The 21,178-nt window shown below is 42.2% G+C and overlaps 1 protein-coding gene across 2 annotated transcripts in view; it reads left to right on the plus strand.

Annotated features, from left to right (window-relative positions):
- Golim4 (golgi integral membrane protein 4) overlaps positions 1–21,178 on the plus strand; it is a 75,195-nt gene that overhangs the window by 35,749 nt on the left and 18,268 nt on the right. Inside the window, exons 2-9 of one of the 2 annotated variants that reach the window (XM_041659293.1) lie at positions 4,377–4,451; positions 5,806–5,855; positions 7,693–7,746; positions 9,549–9,699; positions 12,405–12,487; positions 13,337–13,420; positions 17,511–17,666; positions 20,225–20,545. In XM_041659293.1, the coding sequence (XP_041515227.1) occupies positions 4,377–4,451; positions 5,806–5,855; positions 7,693–7,746; positions 9,549–9,699; positions 12,405–12,487; positions 13,337–13,420; positions 17,511–17,666; positions 20,225–20,545 (974 nt within the window). The remainder of the gene's footprint in view (positions 1–4,376; positions 4,452–5,805; positions 5,856–7,692; positions 7,747–9,548; positions 9,700–12,404; positions 12,488–13,336; positions 13,421–17,510; positions 17,667–20,224; positions 20,546–21,178) is intronic. The other variant, XM_041659294.1, reaches the window with a different exon arrangement.

Consider the following 21,178-nt stretch of genomic DNA (forward strand, 5'->3'; position numbering starts at 1 on the left):
ATCTGAGACAATGAACTTATCTAGAGAAAAGATTGTTTTGGCTCGCAGCCTTGAAAGTTCCAGTCTGTAATGCTTGGCCCTGCTTTTTTGGCATGTGGTGGGGGAAAAAAAAACTCTACTTACTGATAGCCAAGAACATGGAAATTACCTTCACAGGACCCTCCAATGATGAAGAGACCCCGTCACTAGGCCTCACCTGCTGAAAGTTCCCCTTTCTCCTCCAGTGGTGTCACTCTTGGGCTGAGCCTTTAACACGTGGATCATGAGACACATTCGAAACCCAGACTACAGCAGCATGAACTCAGCATGCATGGCATTAACAGTGTAGGAGTCGTCTAAAAGAGAAATCAGGAGGATGGATCTTAGTGTGTGCCTAGCCGTGCCTTCTCCCTCTCCTGGGAGCTGGAAGGAAGGTCCGGTGTGAGGACCAGACGGTAGCAGTTACATCCCCTGTCCCTTGGTGGTTTGCTGTGGATTTTCTAAGGTGTTATATATTCATCTTCAGACTCTGTATGAAGTAAAATTGCTAAAGCGAGAAGAAAATATATCATAAAGAGACATCTATAACATCATTTGTGTGTTGAATCCCCGTCTTTTTCTCCAGAGAGTAAGGGCTCGGTGACTGCCTCCACCCCATATATAGTGAATTAATATTGCAAGTCAAAGTTGTTCTTTATTTTTAATTTTAATTGAGCTGTGCATTTTCTCCAGTCCACTTCCTTCCCCACTTCTCTTTTTCCACTCTTTGCCCCTACCCCCGACACTCCCAATTTACTCAGGGATCTTGTGTTTTTTCTTCCTTTCTAGGTGGGTCCATGTAGGTCTCTCTTAGAATCTCCTTTGTTGTCTAGGTTCTCTGGAGTTATGGATTGTAGGCTGGTTTTTCTTTGCTTTATGTTTTAAAGCCACTTATGAGTGAGTACATATTTTATTTGTCTTTCTGGGAATGGATAATCTCACTCAGTATGGTTTTTTTCTAGTTCCGTACATTTGCTGCAAATTTCAAGATGTGTATGAATGAACCACATTTTCCTTATCCATTCTTCGGTTGAGGGTCATCTAGGTTCTTACTGGCTATATCATGGGACTAGGGAGAGAACAAGCATGAAGATTTATGTTCAGTCTCCAGCACTCACGTAAAGAGCATGGTGCACTGGAGCAATCTGTACCTCTGATATTAGCAACTTCACAGGTGGATCCCATGGAGTTAGTTCATTGGCAGGCCCGCCTAGCTAAATGGGTAGGCTTCAGGTTCCTTGAATGGTCCTGTCTCAGGAAACAAGAAGGAAGGACAACAAGGAAGGTGCCTGGTGTCTATCTTGTCTCACCATGATCATGTACACTCAAACACATCCATAGAAATGTGTATAACACACACACACACACACACACTCACTCAGATTATCATAAAGACCTAATTTCAGTCCTAAAATTACCCAGAAGCCTTTAAAACATCCTGTTCTGAGAACTCTATGTATTGCTTTGAATTGATTTCCCCTCTTCTTTTTTGTTACCTGGCTGTTTTTGTATAGCCACCCTTTTTGAACTTACAAATTTATTTGTTTAGAATTTGATTACTGACAAGGATTAAGTGTTCTACCAGCTGAACTATGTGATTCTTAGCCAAGGTTTGGTAAGATGTGATATTGTAGTAAGATCTGAAGGGGAAGAAAAGAACAAAAACAGAAACATGGTCCATTGTTGGTTCTGCCAAATTGGTTTAAGAAGTCAAGACTTTGGTAGTGTTTTGTGCAGGGTTTTTGACTGTTTTTTTTCTTTTAAAACTTTTGAAGATTTCTCTATTTCATGTGTCTGAGTGTGTTGTGTGCACGTGTGCATGTGTACCACAGGCATGTTTGGTTCTCATGAAGGTCAGAAGGGGGTGTCCTGATCCCCTGGAACTGGAGTTCCCAGTGCTGGGAACCATCATGTGGGTGCTGGTGACCAAACCAGCGTCCTTTGCACAAACAACAAAATCTCTTACCCACTGAGCCATCTCTCCAGCCCCTGCAAGAGTTGCTTCTCGATTTTGAGCTGAAACATTTTACTCTGAACTTCTGAGAATAGTCTTTTACCCAGAATGGGATGCACACAGTGTTTCTTTGTAACTTTTAGATGAAAGACAGTGTGTCAATGCCAAAAGGCCACGGAGGCTGCCATGTTGTTTTAAACTCCTAAAACGTTTTTCTTTCCTGTTTTTCTTTTTCTTTTTTTTTTTTTTTAAGTGGAAGTGAGCCCTCTTTCCATTCTTTGCTGCATGGAAGCTATTACAAGCCTCTTTCAGCAAGCCTGGGAGGAGATGAGTATTACAGAGTTTCATTTATCTTTTTATTTTTCTTAGGAGCTTACATTTTAAATCCTGTGTAGGCTTACATCAGATTCAAGAGTTAGACTGCCGGGTTTGGGCCATTGTTTTAAACGTCCCCCACTTGATGTGTTTGGTGCTCTGAGACTATCCATTATGTGTCGTTGTGTGGCTTTCGTTCATCGTGACTGATGCCCTTGACTTCGGAGTATAAGTAGAAAGATCGAGACAGGTGGCAAGGATTGATTAGCAATCTTTCTTCTAACAGAAACAATAAACTCACTAGATAAATCACTAGCTCAAAAGCCTGAAAAATACATGCTGAAAGAAGTGTACGTGTGTGTGTGTATGCACATGCATATGTGTGTTTATGAGTATGTATGTGTATAATAGTGATTGTGTTTCTCTAGAAGCACTTAAAGATTCTATCTGGTCTTTCTTTACTACCTATGAATTTTTATGGAAAAATAGGCTTCCGGCTTATGCACTGAAAAAAAAATGGTTTCTTGCCATCTCTTCAAGTAGATTTTTCAAGTAAAAAGAAATAGGCCAATATTATTGACAATAGATAAACAATATGCATATCATAATTGCTACAGGAACATTTACCTTTTCCTGCTTTTCTGGTTCCAGAAATCAGTCAGGGTGGGGATTTTAGTACAAATCAAGGCCACAAAGAAAGGAGAGCAGCAGTCACAAGTAAAGGAAACTATCCATGACAGAGCGGGCAGAAAAGCCGGCAATCCCTTCCTCAGCAAGGGGTCATGGCAGAAGGAAAAGGAGGGGAATTTCTGGGTTCCTGACAACGTTGGCAGTAACCGCTTGTATGGAGACAATTCTTGTGTTGTGTGTAGACAGTTATTGACCAAAGCGGATGGAATTGTATATAGCCCAGGGGTGCTTGGGTCTGATCAAAGAATGGAGCAATGGAATTGGCTTAGCTTGCCGGAGAATGAGATCATAGTTGACATAACGCTGGACAAACAGGACTTGGAGGGTACATCTGCAATTGAGCTTATCCTTTTCTCAGCCCTCACTGCCTGCTCAAACCACTCTGCAGCTGAGCCTTCTTTTCCCAGACAAAGTCTGAGACACATTTGTTGGTTTCTAAGGCTTTTTTGGGAATTTAAACAAAATCAAATACCCCTGAACTTTTCAATGGCTTATACCTATATACACATGGCATTAGTTTGTTGGTTGCGTTGTCTGATCTAGTCTAGTCTAATGTATCATAGCTCATTCATTCCGAGGTGAAGTCTCTCCCACTTGCTGTTCACCAGTGTAGTAAGAGCCGTGGAGCGCCAATCCCTCCACGAGTCTGTCTTCCCTATACTCTCCAAACACCTCTGGCTTCTTCATCGTGGATGAAAAGCAGAGGGCAGAGAAGGCAGGAGGACCTTCAGAACGAACATGGGTTTGCTCTCATGGATAGTGAGCCTGACTTTCTTTGTGGGCACCTTCATGAGGTCTCCGGAGAGTTCCCCATCCTCTTTCCCTGTGTCTCTTTTCCGTGCCGGCTCCAACACGGAAGTGGAAAGAGATTCTCCTCTTAGCGCGATCATAGTGATGTGCCACTCTCCGTGGCGGTTGTTTTGGCTGAGATTTGGGGCGCACCGACTTTGCAGATGAGGGGTTCCAACAGGGAAATGCTCCTCTGGTACTTACCAGGGAAGTGATCACAGGGGATACATGCGAAGGTACAAATGCTGTGTGGACTGCGGCTGAAGTCTTGTAAGTGGACACAGTTGCCTGGGAAGAGACTTGCTGAGCCTCCCGGACGTAGTTAAGAGGCACTGGAGGAAAAAAGTGCTGGCTACAGGACATACCAGCGTTTGCTAGGGAGCCCTCCCGGAGTTGTGCCCCACAGTGTGTGTATAACTTGTGCATTTGTTTGCCCAGAGTCCGGATCTTTGAATATATCTCGCTATCTACACTCTACCACAGATGTCAGACTTCATATATTTACCTTAATTGGATGTGGGGCCCTTTACTGGTTGATGTTTTTAAAATTGCTGTGAGTTTTCCTCTGTACCTTTTAGTTCTCTGACAAATGTAACTCTTCTTTTTCCAGTTGTATACGAACACAGATCAAGACTAGAGAAATCTTTGCAAAAGGAGAGGCTTGAGCACAAGAAAGCAAAGGAAGGTAAGACAGCCCGAGCTCGTGGTCTTCTGCTTCCTTTTACTCTTCTTTGATGTATCATTACTTGACCTGGGATGCTTTTTGCTTTTGTAATTTTTTTTTTTCTCCTAAGTCGCTTCTAAAATGAGCCCAAAGTCAGGGCTATAGGTGGGCAGAGAAAGAGCTGTCAATGCTTGGCATGATGCCGACATTTTATACAGGCTCAGCGATGGGGAAGTAGCCTTTCCTTCTCCTTTGGGAACTCAGGTCAGATAGTAGGTGGAGGATGTGCGAGCTTTATCATCAGGTCGTGACTCAGGTCGCCACTTCCTCCCGAACCGCAGAGAAGCCTGCGCATTACAGGCGCAAGAGCGGATTTAGCTTTCATTCTGCTTCTGCAGCCTTCATCACAGTCGTAGGTCGGCTCCCAAATTATTTCCAAAATAATACATGACTTCCCTTCTGGAGAATATAGCTGTATTTCAAATGCAGCAAACCTCTGTCCACGGTTGGGGTTTGGGAAAACATGCATGGTTTAGAACATGCCACTTTTCATAAGCCCCGTCTTGCATATCTGTAGCGTGTGAGTTGAAACACTACCTGGAATCTTTTGAATGAAGCCGCTGTTATTACGATTTCATGAAAATTTCTCAGTCAGAAATGAGCAGGTGACCCTGGCAGTGCTGCTGACTGTCATCAGGGCTTCTTAGAAAGGCATGCACTCCAGCGTCTAGCTGCCGGAAGCTGTCTGCACTCTTATTTTTTATTTATTCACATTTTGTGATGAATCTTGGAATTTGAGCTCTTGTCTCCCTTGGTGGAATAGAAGGTTATGTTTAGTGATGGGTGCTGGATTCTGTGCAGTACTCTCTTGGGTTGAACAGACTTGAGAATTCTGAGAAACTCTTGAAGAGTTATCTGTACGGAGTGATTTTATAGTGCCATCTAGTGGATAATAAAGTTTTCAGAGCATGGAAGGTGACTTGTCTTTTTTCAGTCCCTGAAGGGAGTAGTGTGCCCTTTGGTGGATAGCAATAAATCACCATGTCTCCAAATGCACCCCCTGCCTCTCAGTTTTGAGGGAAGCTTTTCAGAGATATTGTAAGTGCGCCATTAGCCACTTGATTAAAACACGGATTCTGGGGACGCAGGATTTACAGATAGAAGGGGATGCGGAAGACAGCACACTTTGTCATCTGTTTTCCAAAGCTTTGAGAAGCAAGATGAAATACATAAATCACCAAATAGACTGATTCGAACTGAAAACGTTTTTGCAAGTCTGAGTAAAGTGCAGCTTTTTTTCTCTGAGATGTCGGAAAGTTTTAAAATGGATTGACTTACCACTTTCTCTTTCTGCATTTTTTTTTATCTTTGCTAGATTTCCTTGTTTATAAGTTAGAAGCACAAGAAACACTGAACAAAGGAAGGGTAAGGCTTTTGCTCTGTTGTGGTTTTTAATTTGTTTTTATGAACCTTGAGAGGGACAAAAATATTACTGTGAAAAACTGTACTCTTATCAGTCACTGGCATTGTATGTTGGACATGCATTTCTGTTCCAAAAAAAAAAAAATTCCAAGAGGAAAACATGAAGCATTGTTCATTTAAAACTTACCTTGCCCTGCATCTGGACACACTGATGGTCATTAGCGATGAACTGAGATCTCCTCACCGTGCTTATATATGAAGTGAAGACTTTATTTGGTTGCTTGGTTTGGTTCTGGACTTTTGAGATGGGTCATCTCATCCCAAGAAGCCCTTGAATCATTGTGTAGCAAAGAATGGCTTTGGCCTCCTGCTACTCCTGCCCATGCTGCCTTAGTGCTAGAATGACCAGCATGTGCTACTGTGTTTGGCCAGCAAGGAGGTCATTTTTTTTATTCGCCCCTTTATTTGTTTGTGGTGTCTCTTCCCTATGACATGTAAGACTTCTTCTTGCCTTATACAAATGCTATCAAACAGGAGATCTGCCTTAGAGCTGGCATTTGCAAGTATCTGAAGAATGAATTATGGACGGAATGAGTGATGCTGACATTTAAAAATATTTTAACATTAAAATTGACTGGAGAAAAGCCAGTCTATCTCTTACACCAGGAAAATGTGTGAGTGTTAGTTGAATAAAACATTAGTGTTTAGGGATTTCAAAATGGAGAAAAGTCAGTTCTTGGAATTGCCTGAGAGAGTCTTTCAGCTTTCAACGCTTACTTGCTTTGAGAAGCTCCAGTCAGACCTGTGTGCACACGATTGTGTATTTTGTATTGTAATTTCTTTATAAACTAAAAAGAAAAGAAAAGGGGAGGACGGGGGATGAGACGATAAAGCATAAATGTCGCTTATTTTAGGAGCTATGGAAAGAAAACATGGGCACGCACCTGCATGGCGACGGAGCACAGCAGGGGTGTTGCTGGGCAAAGATAAACCAGCCTTGGGAACGAAGGGGGCATGTTCCAGGTGTCTTCAGTGTAGTGATTGGGAGTGAAAGCCTAGGATGTTGGAACTGTGAGGCCTGTGTGAATGGCTGCTCACTTAGACTGCAGGGATGGTCAAGAAGATGGGAAGAGAAGGCAGAGTTCAACCAACACCAACCTGGGCTCCAGCCCATTCCTCCCTCCGCTGCTGTATGTAGTACTTGCTCCAGTTCTGGTTTTAGAAGCCCCAGCCATATCCCCTCGTGGGAAATGAAGATTACATGAATGCCCACTGAAGTGGAGGGAAGAAAAGTCCTTCTCTTCCTCCCTCAAGACAGGCTGAGTTTGTGAGGTCTGCTCTCAATTGGTCTGTCCTCCGCCCCTCCCACCTGTGCGAAGCTAGGTCTTAGCTATATACAGTGGCTTTCAGAAGTTCATTGTGTGTCTGGGCCTCTAGGCTTCTTTAGATTATGAGAAACAGAACCAAATTATTTCTAAGATCCCTGTCAACTTACCATTGTATGATTCCATCCCCGTTCTTTACATTAACAAACTCTAACAAACCCAGGAGAAAATTGGAACCTTGTTTCTGCTGCTAAACAAAGCAATAGGAGGTCTTAGGGAGTGGCCCAATGGTTGGTGCTGGCCAAGTGCATGCCAGGCCCCGAGTTCCATCTTCAATACGGCTAAACAAATAAATAAATAAATGAGATGGCTCTAAAGATAAACTGTCTCTATTGAAGAATTTGTGTTAGCTTACAAAGCAGAACTGAGAATCTTTTATTAAGCAAGTGAAGCTGTCCTCAGCAAAAGGCCCAGATCAGCTATCTTTTGTTGATTTGATTTTCTTTTATTTACAGCAAGATTCCAATAGCAGATACAGTGCATTGAATGTCCAGCATCAGATGCTGAAAGTAAGTAACTTAAAATGTCTTATACGAACGAAGAAAGGCGTAGGCAATGTTTGAACTAATCAACTCTATATAATGTAAAAACGGAGAAGGTTTGTAGAATGTTGGCCTAGCAAATGTAGTCATAGTTGTCAAAAATTTTTCTATAGTTTCAGTGCCTCAGCGTGATTTTTTTAGTTTTTATATAATAATTAGACTCTCTGGTTATCTACTTTTTAAATGATCTCTTTGGTATCTTTAAAATTCTTTGCTTCGTCTCTCATGGTGGTTTTCCTTTTATCTTAGACAGCCTGGAATGTGTAGAGCTCAAAAGGTTCCTCTGTGTTGCTAATGTTCAATTAATGTACTTTTATGTACCCCAAGAACACAATTTATTAATTAAGCATCTTCCTTCCTTTGGCCTGGAGTAAAATTCACTATCACATGTCAGGAAGACCAAAACCACAGATAGGAGAGCAAGAGAATTATTGATTCCATCGAGCTGAGAGAGAGGAGTAGCAGGGCCTGCAGTACCATGCACAAACCCACTGTGTGCGCATATCAGCCCCGTGTGTTAGCATGCAGCATCACGTGCAAACCCACTGTGTGTACACATCAGCCCCGTGTGTTAGCATGCAGCATCATGTGCAAACCCACTGTGTGCCCTCATCAGCCCCGTGTGTTAGCATGCAGCACCATGTGCAAACCCACTATGTGCCCACATCAGCCCCGTGTGTTAGCATGCAGCACTATGTGCAAACCCACTGTGTGCACACATCAGCCCCATGTGTTAGCATGCAGCACTATGTGAAAACCCACTGTGTGCTCCCACTTCATTGACCCTCACCCTATGTGTTAGCTTAGTGTTTCCTATGCTTCCACATCAGCAAAGAGCACACTTCCTATTGAAACCAGGATCACTCCCATCCTCAGGAGTGCAGTACATGACATAAAGCAGGGCATCCGTCCACATAACCCTTTGGAGAATGTAGGATTTAAATAACTTGTGACAGCAGTGCAGAATTATAATATAAAATCAAATAAGTAAAAGTTAATTCTAGAAACAATACGTTACTTTCCTCGAAGGGAAGATAGTCCCCTTTCCCTCTCCATCTCCTCTACACCCACTGCTCTTTCAAACTAGATTACTAGGACGCTGAAAATCAAAGATATGCTGAATAGAGTGGTCCTCTGGGGTCAAAGCCCTGCCTTTTTGTATTTCTACAATATCTAGAAGAGAATTGCGTGCATAGTGAACATATTCAGACTTTCTCTTGCCATTATGTCTTTGGCATTGCCGTCAATAGTATTTATAGTGAATTGGTTAGCATGAGCAACCTAGAAATGATTGGAAACATGGTAGTGTTATATGTACAAACACTATACCATAAAGAGTCGTGAGCCTTTTCAGATTTGGGTAATTTAACATGGAGCTAGCTGCCGCGAATCTCCCCATAAATACTGTGGAGTTTTGATCTTGCTTGCTAAGTAGAGAAAATAAACCAATTGACTAAGGTTAAGTTTATCATTAGCTTTACCTTGTTTCTACGGTGATTTGAATCCAGGGAATACCCTAAGAATCCACCATTTCCCTCTCTTAAACTACCTTCTCACTCTTATTTATGTTTAAAACCAAGGGGAGATTTGTATTTTCCCATGGTCTCAGTTGAAGAGTAAAGGAAATGAAAAGGACTTACACAAAAACCTTACCTAAGCTCACTCCTTCGTTCACCCTCACCTTCTGATGAAAGAAAGGCCACGCCGCCGAGAAATAGACTCTTGCGTGATTCAGGGAACGTGTCTTTGCTCAAGCGTTCATCTTGCAGAGCCAGCATGAGGAGCTGAAGAAGCAGCACAGTGATTTGGAAGAGGAACACCGTAGGCAAGGGGAAGACTTCAGCAGAACATTCAATGACCACAAGCAGAGATACCTGCAGCTTCAGCAAGAAAAGGAACAAGAACTTTCTAAACTGAAAGGTATTTGATAGGGCTAGAGGTGTCTTTGTGCACCATGTCAACGAGCACACACGGGTGCTATACACAGGCGCTGCAAGGTCTGTATATTATGCATTGCAGTTAGCTTTAGAAGGCACACTGACTGGTAGCCTCCTTATACATAACCCTTTGGTTTTTTGTTGTTTTTTGTTTTGTTTTGTTTTAGTTTTAGTTTTATGGTGTTTTGCCTGCATCTATGGCTGACACCGTGAGCATGCATCATGCTTCTGGGCATCCTAGAGGGGCATTAGATACCCCAGAAGTGGAGTGGAGTTACAGATGGTTGTGAGCTGCTCTATAGGTGCTGGCTGGGAATTGACCCAGGATCCTCTGGAAGTGCAGTAAGTGCTCTCAAACTCTGAACCATCTCTCCATCCTCTTTCTCATCATTTTTAAAGCAAGATGTATATATAGTAAATTTTTAATAGGACATTTATAAGAAATAAGAGCTACAGAAAACATGAAGATACATATATGTGATTCTAACTACTAAGGTATTTCAGCCTCAGAACCTTACACTCAGGACAGAAGTGGAAAGGCAGAAGCCTCAGGGAGCTGGTCCTCAGTAAGAAAAGACATTACACACACACACACACACACACACACACACACACACACACACCACTAGCAGAGATAGAAAGCAAACAAACCACTTCAAGAATCAACTTCTGGAAGAAGTGTCTTGAAGAGATATGAGAGAACTGAGTATAGAAAGGATCTGACATTTTGTTGGACACTTTGCACATTTGTGCTTATGTTTGATTGTAATAATTGGTGTTAATTGTCAACTTTAATCTAAAATCACCTAGGAAGATCTCAGTGAGGTAATTTCCTGATCAGGTTGGCCTCTGATGGTTTTTCTTACTTGGATTAGTTGGTTACTTACATGGTTAGTAGACATGACTCTGGGTAAAAAGACTTAGGCAATAGTGTTAAAGCATTCAGTGACCGATGAAGGGCAGCAGTGGCTGGGGGCCACAAGTGCAGGCAATCTTGGGTAGTTTAAGGTGAGACAAGGAGAGTATCTAAACCTCCCCTTCTCTCTCCCAAGGAAGGCTGACAGTTTGGAAACTTTGGTAATTGCTCCCGATTCTTGTAAATAACTGATAAGACATCTCTCTGATGTATTGGGACCAGGTAAAATTTTCTGGTGGAAAGCTCTACTTAATTCTCATCCTAGACCTGGAGGCAGGCAGCCAGGTGTCTTGTTTACTTAACGTAAGAAGAACTGGAGGCTGTTGAGCAAAACTTACTGGCAGGAGCCCAGTGAAAGCATGCAAGCTTGCAAACTAAAACTGAGAGCCAGCTAGTCAAGTTTAGGTATTTCAAGTGTTAAAAGCCCCATGTAGCCTGCAGTCTTTGGTGATAGCCAGTGGTGTCCTGTTTTAATTTCTGGGAAAATCCACTATGACATGAAGGCAGGATCCTACTTTGTTTTTATTTTTTTCCCCCAAATGTAGGCATAAATTCTGTGCCCAGGAGTCTGGTGGGGGCAGTAAGAAAGTAAAACTGTTCCCAGCACTTGGGAGGCAGAGGCAGGCGGATCTCTGTGAGTTCGAGACCAGCCTGGTCTACAAGAGCTAGTTCCAGGACAGGCTCCAAAACCACAGAGAAACCCTGTCTCGAAAAAAAAAAAAACTGTCCCAGGTGGGGCGAGAGAAGGGGACTGAAACTCTCCTTTGATGCTTAGCACACCCTATAGAGATGGAGCCCTCTGCAGAGGTATCCCTTTATGAGGACAGTTTGCCTGGCGGGATCCAGATTTATTTAAGACTTGTCATCCTGACTCATGGATTAATTGTGTCCCCTTTCATTCTCACAGCCGTTGCTCCTTCCAAAATAAGTTATATCATCACCCTGCCAGCATTCCCTTGTGATATTTATATATTGCCATGCAACCATTGGCCTAATATTGCCTGATATTGTTAGATCTTTATAAATGCTGTTGAGTCCTCAAATGTGGAAAAGACTATATAGGCAAATTTTTTCTAAAAAAACCACCAAGTTTGTACTTTTGAATAGTACTTAACTTGTAAAACACATGCAATGGTAGAATTTCTAGATAGAATTTGCGAGGGGAAGGTGGTAACCAAATAGGGCTTGGAGGGAAGGTTTTAGAACCTCATTCAGACTCCATGCTCTCACATTTTAGCTCTGAGAAGACCTACTCAGAGTCAAATTTAGATTAACCAAGAACTCGATGGTAGGAGTAAGAGAAATTATAGGTTATCGTCAGTTAGGTGGGTTTCTGTTGTCTCTAATTGAAGTGCCCTGTGAGAATTATTCATGCTGTGAGAAACGAAGCCCTGCTCTCTTCTTGACTACTTTTCCTTTGTGAAGATTCTCACGTCAGAGAGCACCTGCCCTTTAATTTTAGTCCCAAGGGATCATTTATCAACAGAAATTTTTCATTGTCAGCACCTGTGTGATTACAATTGTTGCTCTCCTTTGTAGTGCATAGCCTGTTTCCAGAGGCTTCAGCCAATGACACAGGCTATTTTGCAGTGAGCCTTCAAACCCAGGTGGTGGTGATTATATCAGATATGATATAATCTTTTCTTGATTTGGAATATTTTATTGTTAAAGGTCAAAACCTAGTTTTACAAAAGTTTTCAGGTTTCAAATGATGGCATAAAAAATAAGAGAATTGCCAGGATTTATGTATGGTTGTTCTTGTTATAAAACAGAAACTGTCTATAATCTGAGAGAAGAGAATAAACAACTAAGAAAAGCGCACCAAGACATTCACACGCAGCTTCAGGATGTCAAGGTAAGGTGCAACCAGATATCTGGCTCTGGGGAATTTATCTCTTTTATTTTGCAGAATGGCTTCAAAAATCATTCCAGGAAGCTGGGAAGATGACACGGAGATTATGAGTGCTTGCTGCTCTGGCAGAGGAATCAAGTTAGGCTCCCAGTACCATGGCTCATGACCACCAATGTCTCCAGCTCCAGTGCATCTGATGTCCTCATCTGTCCTCTGTGGACACGGCACACACAGGCATACATAGTGACCAGCACCAGCACCAGCACACACACACACACACAGGCATACATAGTGACCAGCACCAGCACCAGCACATACACACACACACAGGCATACATAGTGACCAGCACCAGCACCACCACACACACATACACACAGGCATACATAGTGACCACCACACACACACACGCACACACACACACACACACACACACACACACATCAATAACTAAAAATAAGCTTTTTATTTTTATTAATTCATTCCCTAATTGATCTGCTTTGCAGACCTGGATTACTGTCATGGTCATTGCTTACCTGGAGTATACTTGGTACTTTTGCCACCTCAACATCATGAACTCAAGGTGACCCAGGGCATCTGAAGATTTGTATCAATACTGAACTCGTTCTTTAGTTGGACGATTGCGCTTTAAGATAGTTTTAATTTACCAAAGCTGACCACTGATGAAAGGTTTATTTGGGTAGCCCTTTTGGTAGATTTTAGACTACCTCATCAATCGCTCCTCCCTCCAGGAATTGTTAAACAACAAGCAAGTAACATTTGGGTGGCCACGCCAAAGAGTTTTGTTTTGCGACTTTAACTTAGCTCAACGTGTAAACTTCTTTTCTGTGTAGCAACAGCATAAGAATTTACTCTCCGAGCATGAACGGCTTGTAGTGACTCTGGAAGACCACAAGAGTGCACTAGCTGCTGCACAGGTTAGGAAAGAAGCAGCCTTTGTTGGGTCCTTTTCCGGTCTGCCTACTGTTTCTCAATTCCTTTATGCATGGAGTTTTTCACCAGGGTCTTCAGGGAGTTCCTTCTGACGACAGTCCTAATGGCGGGGACAATGCATGCTTTCCAGAGTCACCGAGGGGACTACTAGATAAACTTTGCATTGCTTTTTGTTCATGACTTTACTATTGCCTCTACTATGTCCTACATGAAAGGTTCTGATATTTAACTCACAGTGTAGCCCGTGTGTCTGGCCCGTGTCACCTCTCTGGCCCTGTATTATCTGTTAGTAAAGGGTATAGAAGGTTGTAGGAGGCTGACTACATAAATAAATCATTCCCAGACCGATTCTTTGCTCCTTCCCTTATTGCCAGTATCCTAGCGTATATGTATGTACTCCTTTTGGGCTAAGGCTTAGATAGGACTGTCCGTACGACAGAGAAGCCAAAGGGTCAGTGGAAAAAGAAAAGCAAGAATCCCCATCTCCGTTTGTTAGGGCATAAGCCAGACTCTTGTCTGTTAAATGAATAAACAATCAAATCCGAGCTATGGAGAGCTTGTTAAGGTGATAGCTAAGTGAGTGCTTCACAGCTTGAGAGCCGAGGAAGTAGGAGTGGCCTCATCACCTGCTTTTGCATCATAAAATTATTAAAAGCTATAATTAATACATTCGGCTCAGACTATTCCAAAGACTCGCTTTTTGCATTTAGGGAACTAATGGTTTTTTTTGTTGTTGTTGTTAAAATATAAGAAGAATTCATTTTGCTTTATAGTATTTTTAACTGCTTTTGTAACTTAACGTATTTTGATCATTGGATGATCAGCGTTATGCCTTATGAGTTGTTTGTTCGTCTTGTCTTGATATTTAGGTTGTAACTAGTGCACCCCTTAATTTCCTTAATTAGAGTCATATGTCTCTATTAATTTGAGCTGAGGTAACAAAATACTATTGACTGGTGGCTTAGACACAGCAGATTTGTCATAGTTCCAGAAGTCGGGAATCCAAGATTACAATGCCTCCATTCAGACTCTCAGGAGGACCCTCCTTTGGGTTGTTGGCTCCTGGCTTCTTGTATTGTCGCATGGTGCAGAGACGGAGAGTACTTCCTGGATTCCTCTGATGAAGGCACTAAGTTCATTTCTGAGGATTCTGCCCTCAGAACCTAACACCTGCTCATACACCAACCTTCCGTTGCCATCACAAAAGAGTTAAACTTCAAGTATGCACGTAGTTGGCAAATAACATCATATCACAACATTACCCAAATCTCCAGGGAGGGGAAATTTGTTATTTCTGGCGTCTACATCTCTTATGCAAAATCCTCTTTCAACATTCTTTCTTGACAGGTTGACTTTTAAATATAGTTAAAAATTTTATTTAATCTTCATAACCTAGGGCTTATGGATGGCTCAGTGGGTAAACGCTTGCCACACCAGGTGTGGAAGGAAAGTCCTGACACCCACAGATGTGCTGTGACATGCAGTCACACACACACGCACACACAGTGAGAAAGTTGGAGACAGAGGCTGAGACAGGGAGATACACATGTATCTCATACATACATAATAATAAAATTAACTTAAAAAATCTTCATAATTGAGTATACACCCTGTGTTCCTTTATAACTAAATAATCTAGTAAACTGAGATGGAAAGGAACTTATGTAGTTAGCCTGATTAAAAAATGCCCACCCCTCCAAAATTGTGATTCAAAGTCACAGCCTCGGTTGTGCTTATGAGACTTAGCAGCACAGGTGTGTGGCCTCTCCCCAGACCTTGTGAACTATAATTGCTTGCGCCTGGGGTGATGACTCAGCAGTTTGAGCAGAAATACTGCTCTTGCAGAGGCTTGCATCCAGAGGCTTCTACTACTCTAGCTCCGGGGATCCCATACCCTCTTCTGACCATGAGACGCTTGCATTCACTGTCTGTATATCTGAACAAAGACATACCTATGTAAATAATTTAAAAATAAAGTGTTCTTTAAAAGCATATTTTCTGGAGAGGAGACTACCGTCTCTACATGTTTTAATGCGATCCTTAATATGCGCTAACATCGAAACCACAACCAGACTACTTCATGGCTTGCACACCTTAGAGCAGTGGTTCTCAGCCTTCCTAATGCTGTAATACATTCCTAATGCTCTTAATACAGTCCTCATGTTGTGGTGACCTGCAACCACAGAATTATTTTCATTGCTACTTCATAAATTTACTTTTGCTGCTGTTATGAATCAGAATGTAAATATCTGATAGGAAGATGATCTTAGGTGACCCCTATGAAAGGGTTGTTCAAGCCCCAAAGGGGTCATGACCCACAGGTTGAGAACCACTGTCTTAGAGTAAAAGACAAAGAATGTATGGGATTGAATTTGATATATCCCTCCACAGAAAAGCATTACTATGGAAACGTCCTTTGTTTTTCCTTGTTTGGTCTCCAAAGATGATTCCTAAATGTTCTGATTGATTTCTGAGGTAAAGTCCACGGCCAGCTACATGCTACATTTTTACATAAATTATAAGAGAACACTCCTCTGGTACATATTTAGCCAGCTAACATCTTCATTGAAAACTAGAAGAGACAGAACAGAGCTGGGGAGCTGGCATAATCAGTATGGTGCCTGCCATGCAATCCTGAGGACCTGAGTTGGGTGAAAAGTTCAGATAAAAAGCATAAACAGAATTCCAGCTATGAGTTGTCTGGAGATGGGTGGATCCTTGAGCTCTTTGGAGCCGTCCTAACTGAAACAATAAGCTTCAGGTTTATGAGAAGCCTTTTCTTAAAAAGTAAATAAATAAAAATGACTAGCAATAGAGAAAAGTCACCTGATGTTGACCTTGGGCCACCACACGCACGTGCACACACATGTATGCATATTTGCACATACCCTGTATGCATCTCCTATATGTACACAACAACAACCACATGCACATTAAATAAAAAAAAAAGAGCTTCTCCTTAGGCATGAAAAAAAAACTGAGTTTTAAGTGTTTTATTTACACAGTAATTCTAGTTTTAGGATGAGGGTGGTAGTGGGCGTGAAATGGGTGTATGACATATGTACTGATATTTTTTAAAAGTTACCAGCTTATTTTCCACCTTTCCAGCCCCTTGTTAAAAAATAAAAAACAGTCACACACATCTGTATCTCCCATATCAGAATACACAGATGCATCTGTGTGGGAGCATTCCTGTCCTACACTAGTCCCTATTCACACATGGCCTTTGGCACTTTAAGCCAAAAATACATTCAAAATTGATGAAGAAAAAACAGCTTTATTTCCCCACAATGTCACCGTTCTCTGCTACCGCAGAGCACAGTCTAGAAAACAGTGTTGAAAATAAAGGACCTGATTTGAGCATAAATCAACTAAGGGGAAGAGGGCGAATATGGATGGATGGATAGATGATAGATAGATAATAGATAGATAGATAGATAGATAGATAGATAGATAGATAGATAGATGATAGATAGATGATAGATAGATAGATGATAGATAGATAGATGATAGATAGATAGATGATAGATAGATAGATGATAGATAGATAGATAGATGATAGATAGATAGATAGATAGATGATAGATAGATAGATAGATGATAGATAGATAGAATAGATAGAATAGATAGATGACAGATATTCCATTGAATGTTATAGCTCAGGCATACTTTTAATGGTCAATTTCAATGACCATGTAAGTCTTTAAGTAGAATTTAATATAATAAAACATTGATTGCATAGCTGTCCTTTATTGATGATGTTTGTAATAGAATGATTGACAAAGTTCTTCTTTTGACTCATGTAGCCTGGGAAACTAACATGTCTTGGATACTTTTTCAGTCTCTCGATTCTGATTCTAATTTGCATGTGCTCAGAAATGGTGCAGCATGGCCCAAGAGGAAGACCTGTAGTGCATGAGGGCAATCTGCACCTTTGCTAACAACCTTAGGTTTAATGACTTTCTAGTCATCCAGTGGACTGACAAGGCCATCTGATGAATTAATTAATGTATGGATGTTGTCTCCTCTCGTCAAATCGCATGATTTTCTCCCAACTGTGCTGTTTCTATGCAGACTCAAGTCGCAGAATATAAACAGCTGAAAGACACTCTCAACAGGATCCCGAGCTTGCGAAATCCTGAGCCCGCAGAGCAGAGGAACATTTCCATTTCCCAGGGGACTCCACAAGGTTACAACATGAGAGAGAAGCCAACAGGAGAGCTAAGAGAGGTGAGAGGTGTGACCTGGGTCCCTGGTCAGTGACGGTCCCTGTGGAGCTGTCCAGAGGAGAAATGCTGTCTGTACAGCCCTTCTTCCTACCCAGCAGATTCCTAGAAGTTCTTATACATCAGCATCCCTGGTGAGGTATGTTTCAACTCACTCTTCTCAGCCACACCTCCACTTTCCAACTCAGTTAAATTGAGGTTTGGCCTGGGGATTTGTCTTTCTAACCAATTCAGCTAGTCTGGGGAAAAAACACTGATAGTTAAAGCTGTAGCATTTGCTGGAAAAGACTTTTCTGGCTTGGCTTTCTGTAAATTGACATGTATTAAAGGGGCTCTGGGATCTGAATATTTGAGAGCAAGATGGTTTCCCTTTCCTTCGAGTAGGGGACAAGGTTTTGAATGGCATGAGGATACTATGTGACAGCCCACTTTGTTGTTAATGTGGATGCAATGGAACTTGCTACATTGCTGAGTCTATATAGAGCATGCCAAAATCATTTTAACCTGATCATGATTCACTTTTTTCTTGTTCTTTGTGAAAATCAAGACTTGCTTGAGTGTGTCTCAAAAGTGGAGCATCACCAGTGGGATCCTGGTGATCACTAATTCTTACAAGTTGCTTGTGTGAGCTGGCAAAATGGCTCAACAAGGAAAGTCCCTAGCTCTCAGGATTAATGACCTGAGTTGAATTCACAGGACCCAAATGGAGGAAGGAGAAGAATAGCTCTTCTTCTCTGGCCTCCACATGCCTATTGTTACGAGATTGCAGTAAAAGTTTTGAGAAGTCTTGTCTCCAATGGCCATCTTATGTCAATAATGACGTCACCACCAATGGAGCTGTCGGAGTTGCCATGTGAATGTTCTTAGCATCACCAGAACATTCCTTCACAAACAGGCTTGACGTCCTTGCACCCAGTTCTTTCTTGGGGCTTTTTATTCAGAAGTTTAAGACAGCATAATAGAATCCCATGGCTGTCCTTGGACCTTTTGCTCTGCTAGACTGACTTCCAGTTCACTGCGTTTACCATCCATGATTCAGAGTTTGGTTTGCTCCTGCTGTGAGTTGGAGATAGTAATTATCGGCCCCACCATTCCTCGTGGGGGCAGAGTGGGGATAAATGGCAGGTGTTTGAAAGCGTTAGAGCCCTTGAGAGAAATATTTTCTACAGGGCAGTTTTAGAGCAAACTTGCCAGAAGACTTTGTCAAGATGTATAACTGTCGAAGTTCCCAGATATTGAAGGAAGAGCTCTTCTCCCCACTTGATGATTTACAGGCTTGACTATTTCAAGAGTGATAATTATATCCCTGCTAGCTTCTAAGTAGAACTTCCCATTTCAAACTTCTCATGGTGTGGTCCCCTGGGCATTTAATTAAAAAAAGTTAATCTGACCAAGAAAGTAACTTTTTCTGATGAAGAAAAGGGGAAAGGAACTACAGATTTTCCTACCACTGTATTTATCTTTCTAACTAATGTAGATCAAAGCAAGGTTTGAAACTTACAGAAAACATGGATCTGACTCAACACATTGCAGAGAAGACATTTTCTCAAAAATTCTTTTTTTCTTGCTTTGGTTGTCTATATTGACAGTGTAAAATAAACACACAGACTGCCTTTGGTTTACAGAAGATGTAATAAGATACATTAATATTTTATTGGGGTTGGGAAAATTAACTCAGCAAAAATTCTTACCACATGTCTGAGCTCAATTCCTAGAGCCCATTTAAAAAGCCAAGCATTGGAGCCTATGCTTGGGATACTAGTGTGGGGGAAGCAGAGGCAGGAGGGTCCATGGCTCTCGTGGACCAGCCAGTCTAGTCTAATTGTGAGCTGGAAGATCCTAAGGAGACACCTTAGGATCAACATAGCGGATGGAGAGCTCCTAAGATGAACCTGAGGTTGACCTCAAGCTTCCGCAGGCTCTCCCAGCATAAACAGATCTGTGTTTGCACACTTACAAACACTGGCACAAACTGAAATGTTCTGACAAAGACTATTGTGTGTCTTGTTTAGCTGAAACTATTTTAAACCAGCATGGGTAGCTATTGGTAATGCAAGCCCTCTGATCACTCGTTAGTGGCGCTAAGGAGAAACCAACCTGCTCCTTCATCACCTGACTCTAAATCTTATCCTAGTAATTCCAAACACCTGTTAAGGAGAAAGTTGACCTTGAAGAAACTTTCATAAGCCATAAGCGTGAGGTTTGAGGGATTCTGGTTTGTATTGTTTTCCTTCTCGTTTGCTTCCTCTGTGTTCTAAAGGAAGCTGGAGTCAGATCACTTTTGAGGGAAGTGTTTTCTGGATACACAGTGGCTGGTGAACTTCACTTTCCTCACTATGGAGCGTTCTCTGAGACAGAATTATCCCTAAATTATTACTGTCTGTGGGTAAAACAACACAGTGAGAAGTAGAGTCATCACACCTGGTTTCTTTTTTTACACCGTGGTTGTGTTTATTTCTGAACTATAGGATTTTGCTTATGCCGTAGCTCTTTAAATGTGGTAATAAAATATTTCTGAAATAGAAAAGTGGCAAATTTTTGCGTGTGCTGTGCTTATCTTAGGTGCCTCTAAATAACGAGGTGTGGCAAAACCGTGAGGCAGTGCCGAGAAAGAAGGAAGAGAAATCTTTCTTGCCCATGCAGAAGGAAACCGGCTTTCAGGCACCAGCAGAGCAGAACCACGTGGAAACCAGAGAGCCCGAGGAGCGTCAGGTGGAAGAGGAGCACAGGAAAGCACTGGAAGAGGAGGAGATGGAGCAGGTCGGGCAGGCAGAGCGTCTAGAGGAGGAACATGACCCCTCGCCGGAGGAGCAGGATCGGGAGTGGCGAGATCAGCGCGGACAGGATGCCGCCCACCTTCTGGATGGCCGCCCTCAAGCTGAGGTGCATGCGTGCTCCCTAGAAGTTCTCCCTGATGGGGAATTTGGTGCTAGATAGTAATGAAAACATAAGGGGACTGCGGAGATGCTCGGTGAGGTGCAAGCATGAGGAGGACCTCAGTTCTATCCCCAGAGTTCGTAGAAAAAGCTGGATGTAGTGGCGTGGAGGCAGGCAGACAGCCAGGGATTGTTCTTCTCTTTCTCCAGACTCAGACCCAACAATAATACGCATGGGTGCTGATCATTTCCTTGGAACTCGGAGACTTTATTTGTCCTCCTGTTCTCTGAGCCTTGAAACTGTGCAAAGCTTCAGCCTTAGTAGGTGTGAAGACCTCTCCTGCCGCCCCTCACATCCTCACCAACTTTGTATCCCACTGCCATCCTCCCCTTAGCCTCGTGGTCCTCAGCTCTGCCCTCTTCCTTTGGCTGATAATCGAGCATGCGTATTTCAGTTGTGAAGGGAAGGGAAGGAAGACGTGTAATCATTGGGGAGCGGAATGTTAAGAACCGCTGTTTGATTTTCCTCTAATCAGTATGTATTTATTGTCTCTGCGTCCATAAATAGTTTATTTAAAGAAAATCTCTGGGGCTGGTGTGACAGCTCAATCAGTAAACAGCCCACCTTGCAACATGAGGT

Source organism: Microtus oregoni, unplaced genomic scaffold, assembly GCF_018167655.1.
Source record: "Microtus oregoni isolate MIOR12 unplaced genomic scaffold, Mior012 000010F_ref0000083, whole genome shotgun sequence".
NCBI classification, from domain to species: Eukaryota; Metazoa; Chordata; class Mammalia; order Rodentia; family Cricetidae; genus Microtus; species Microtus oregoni.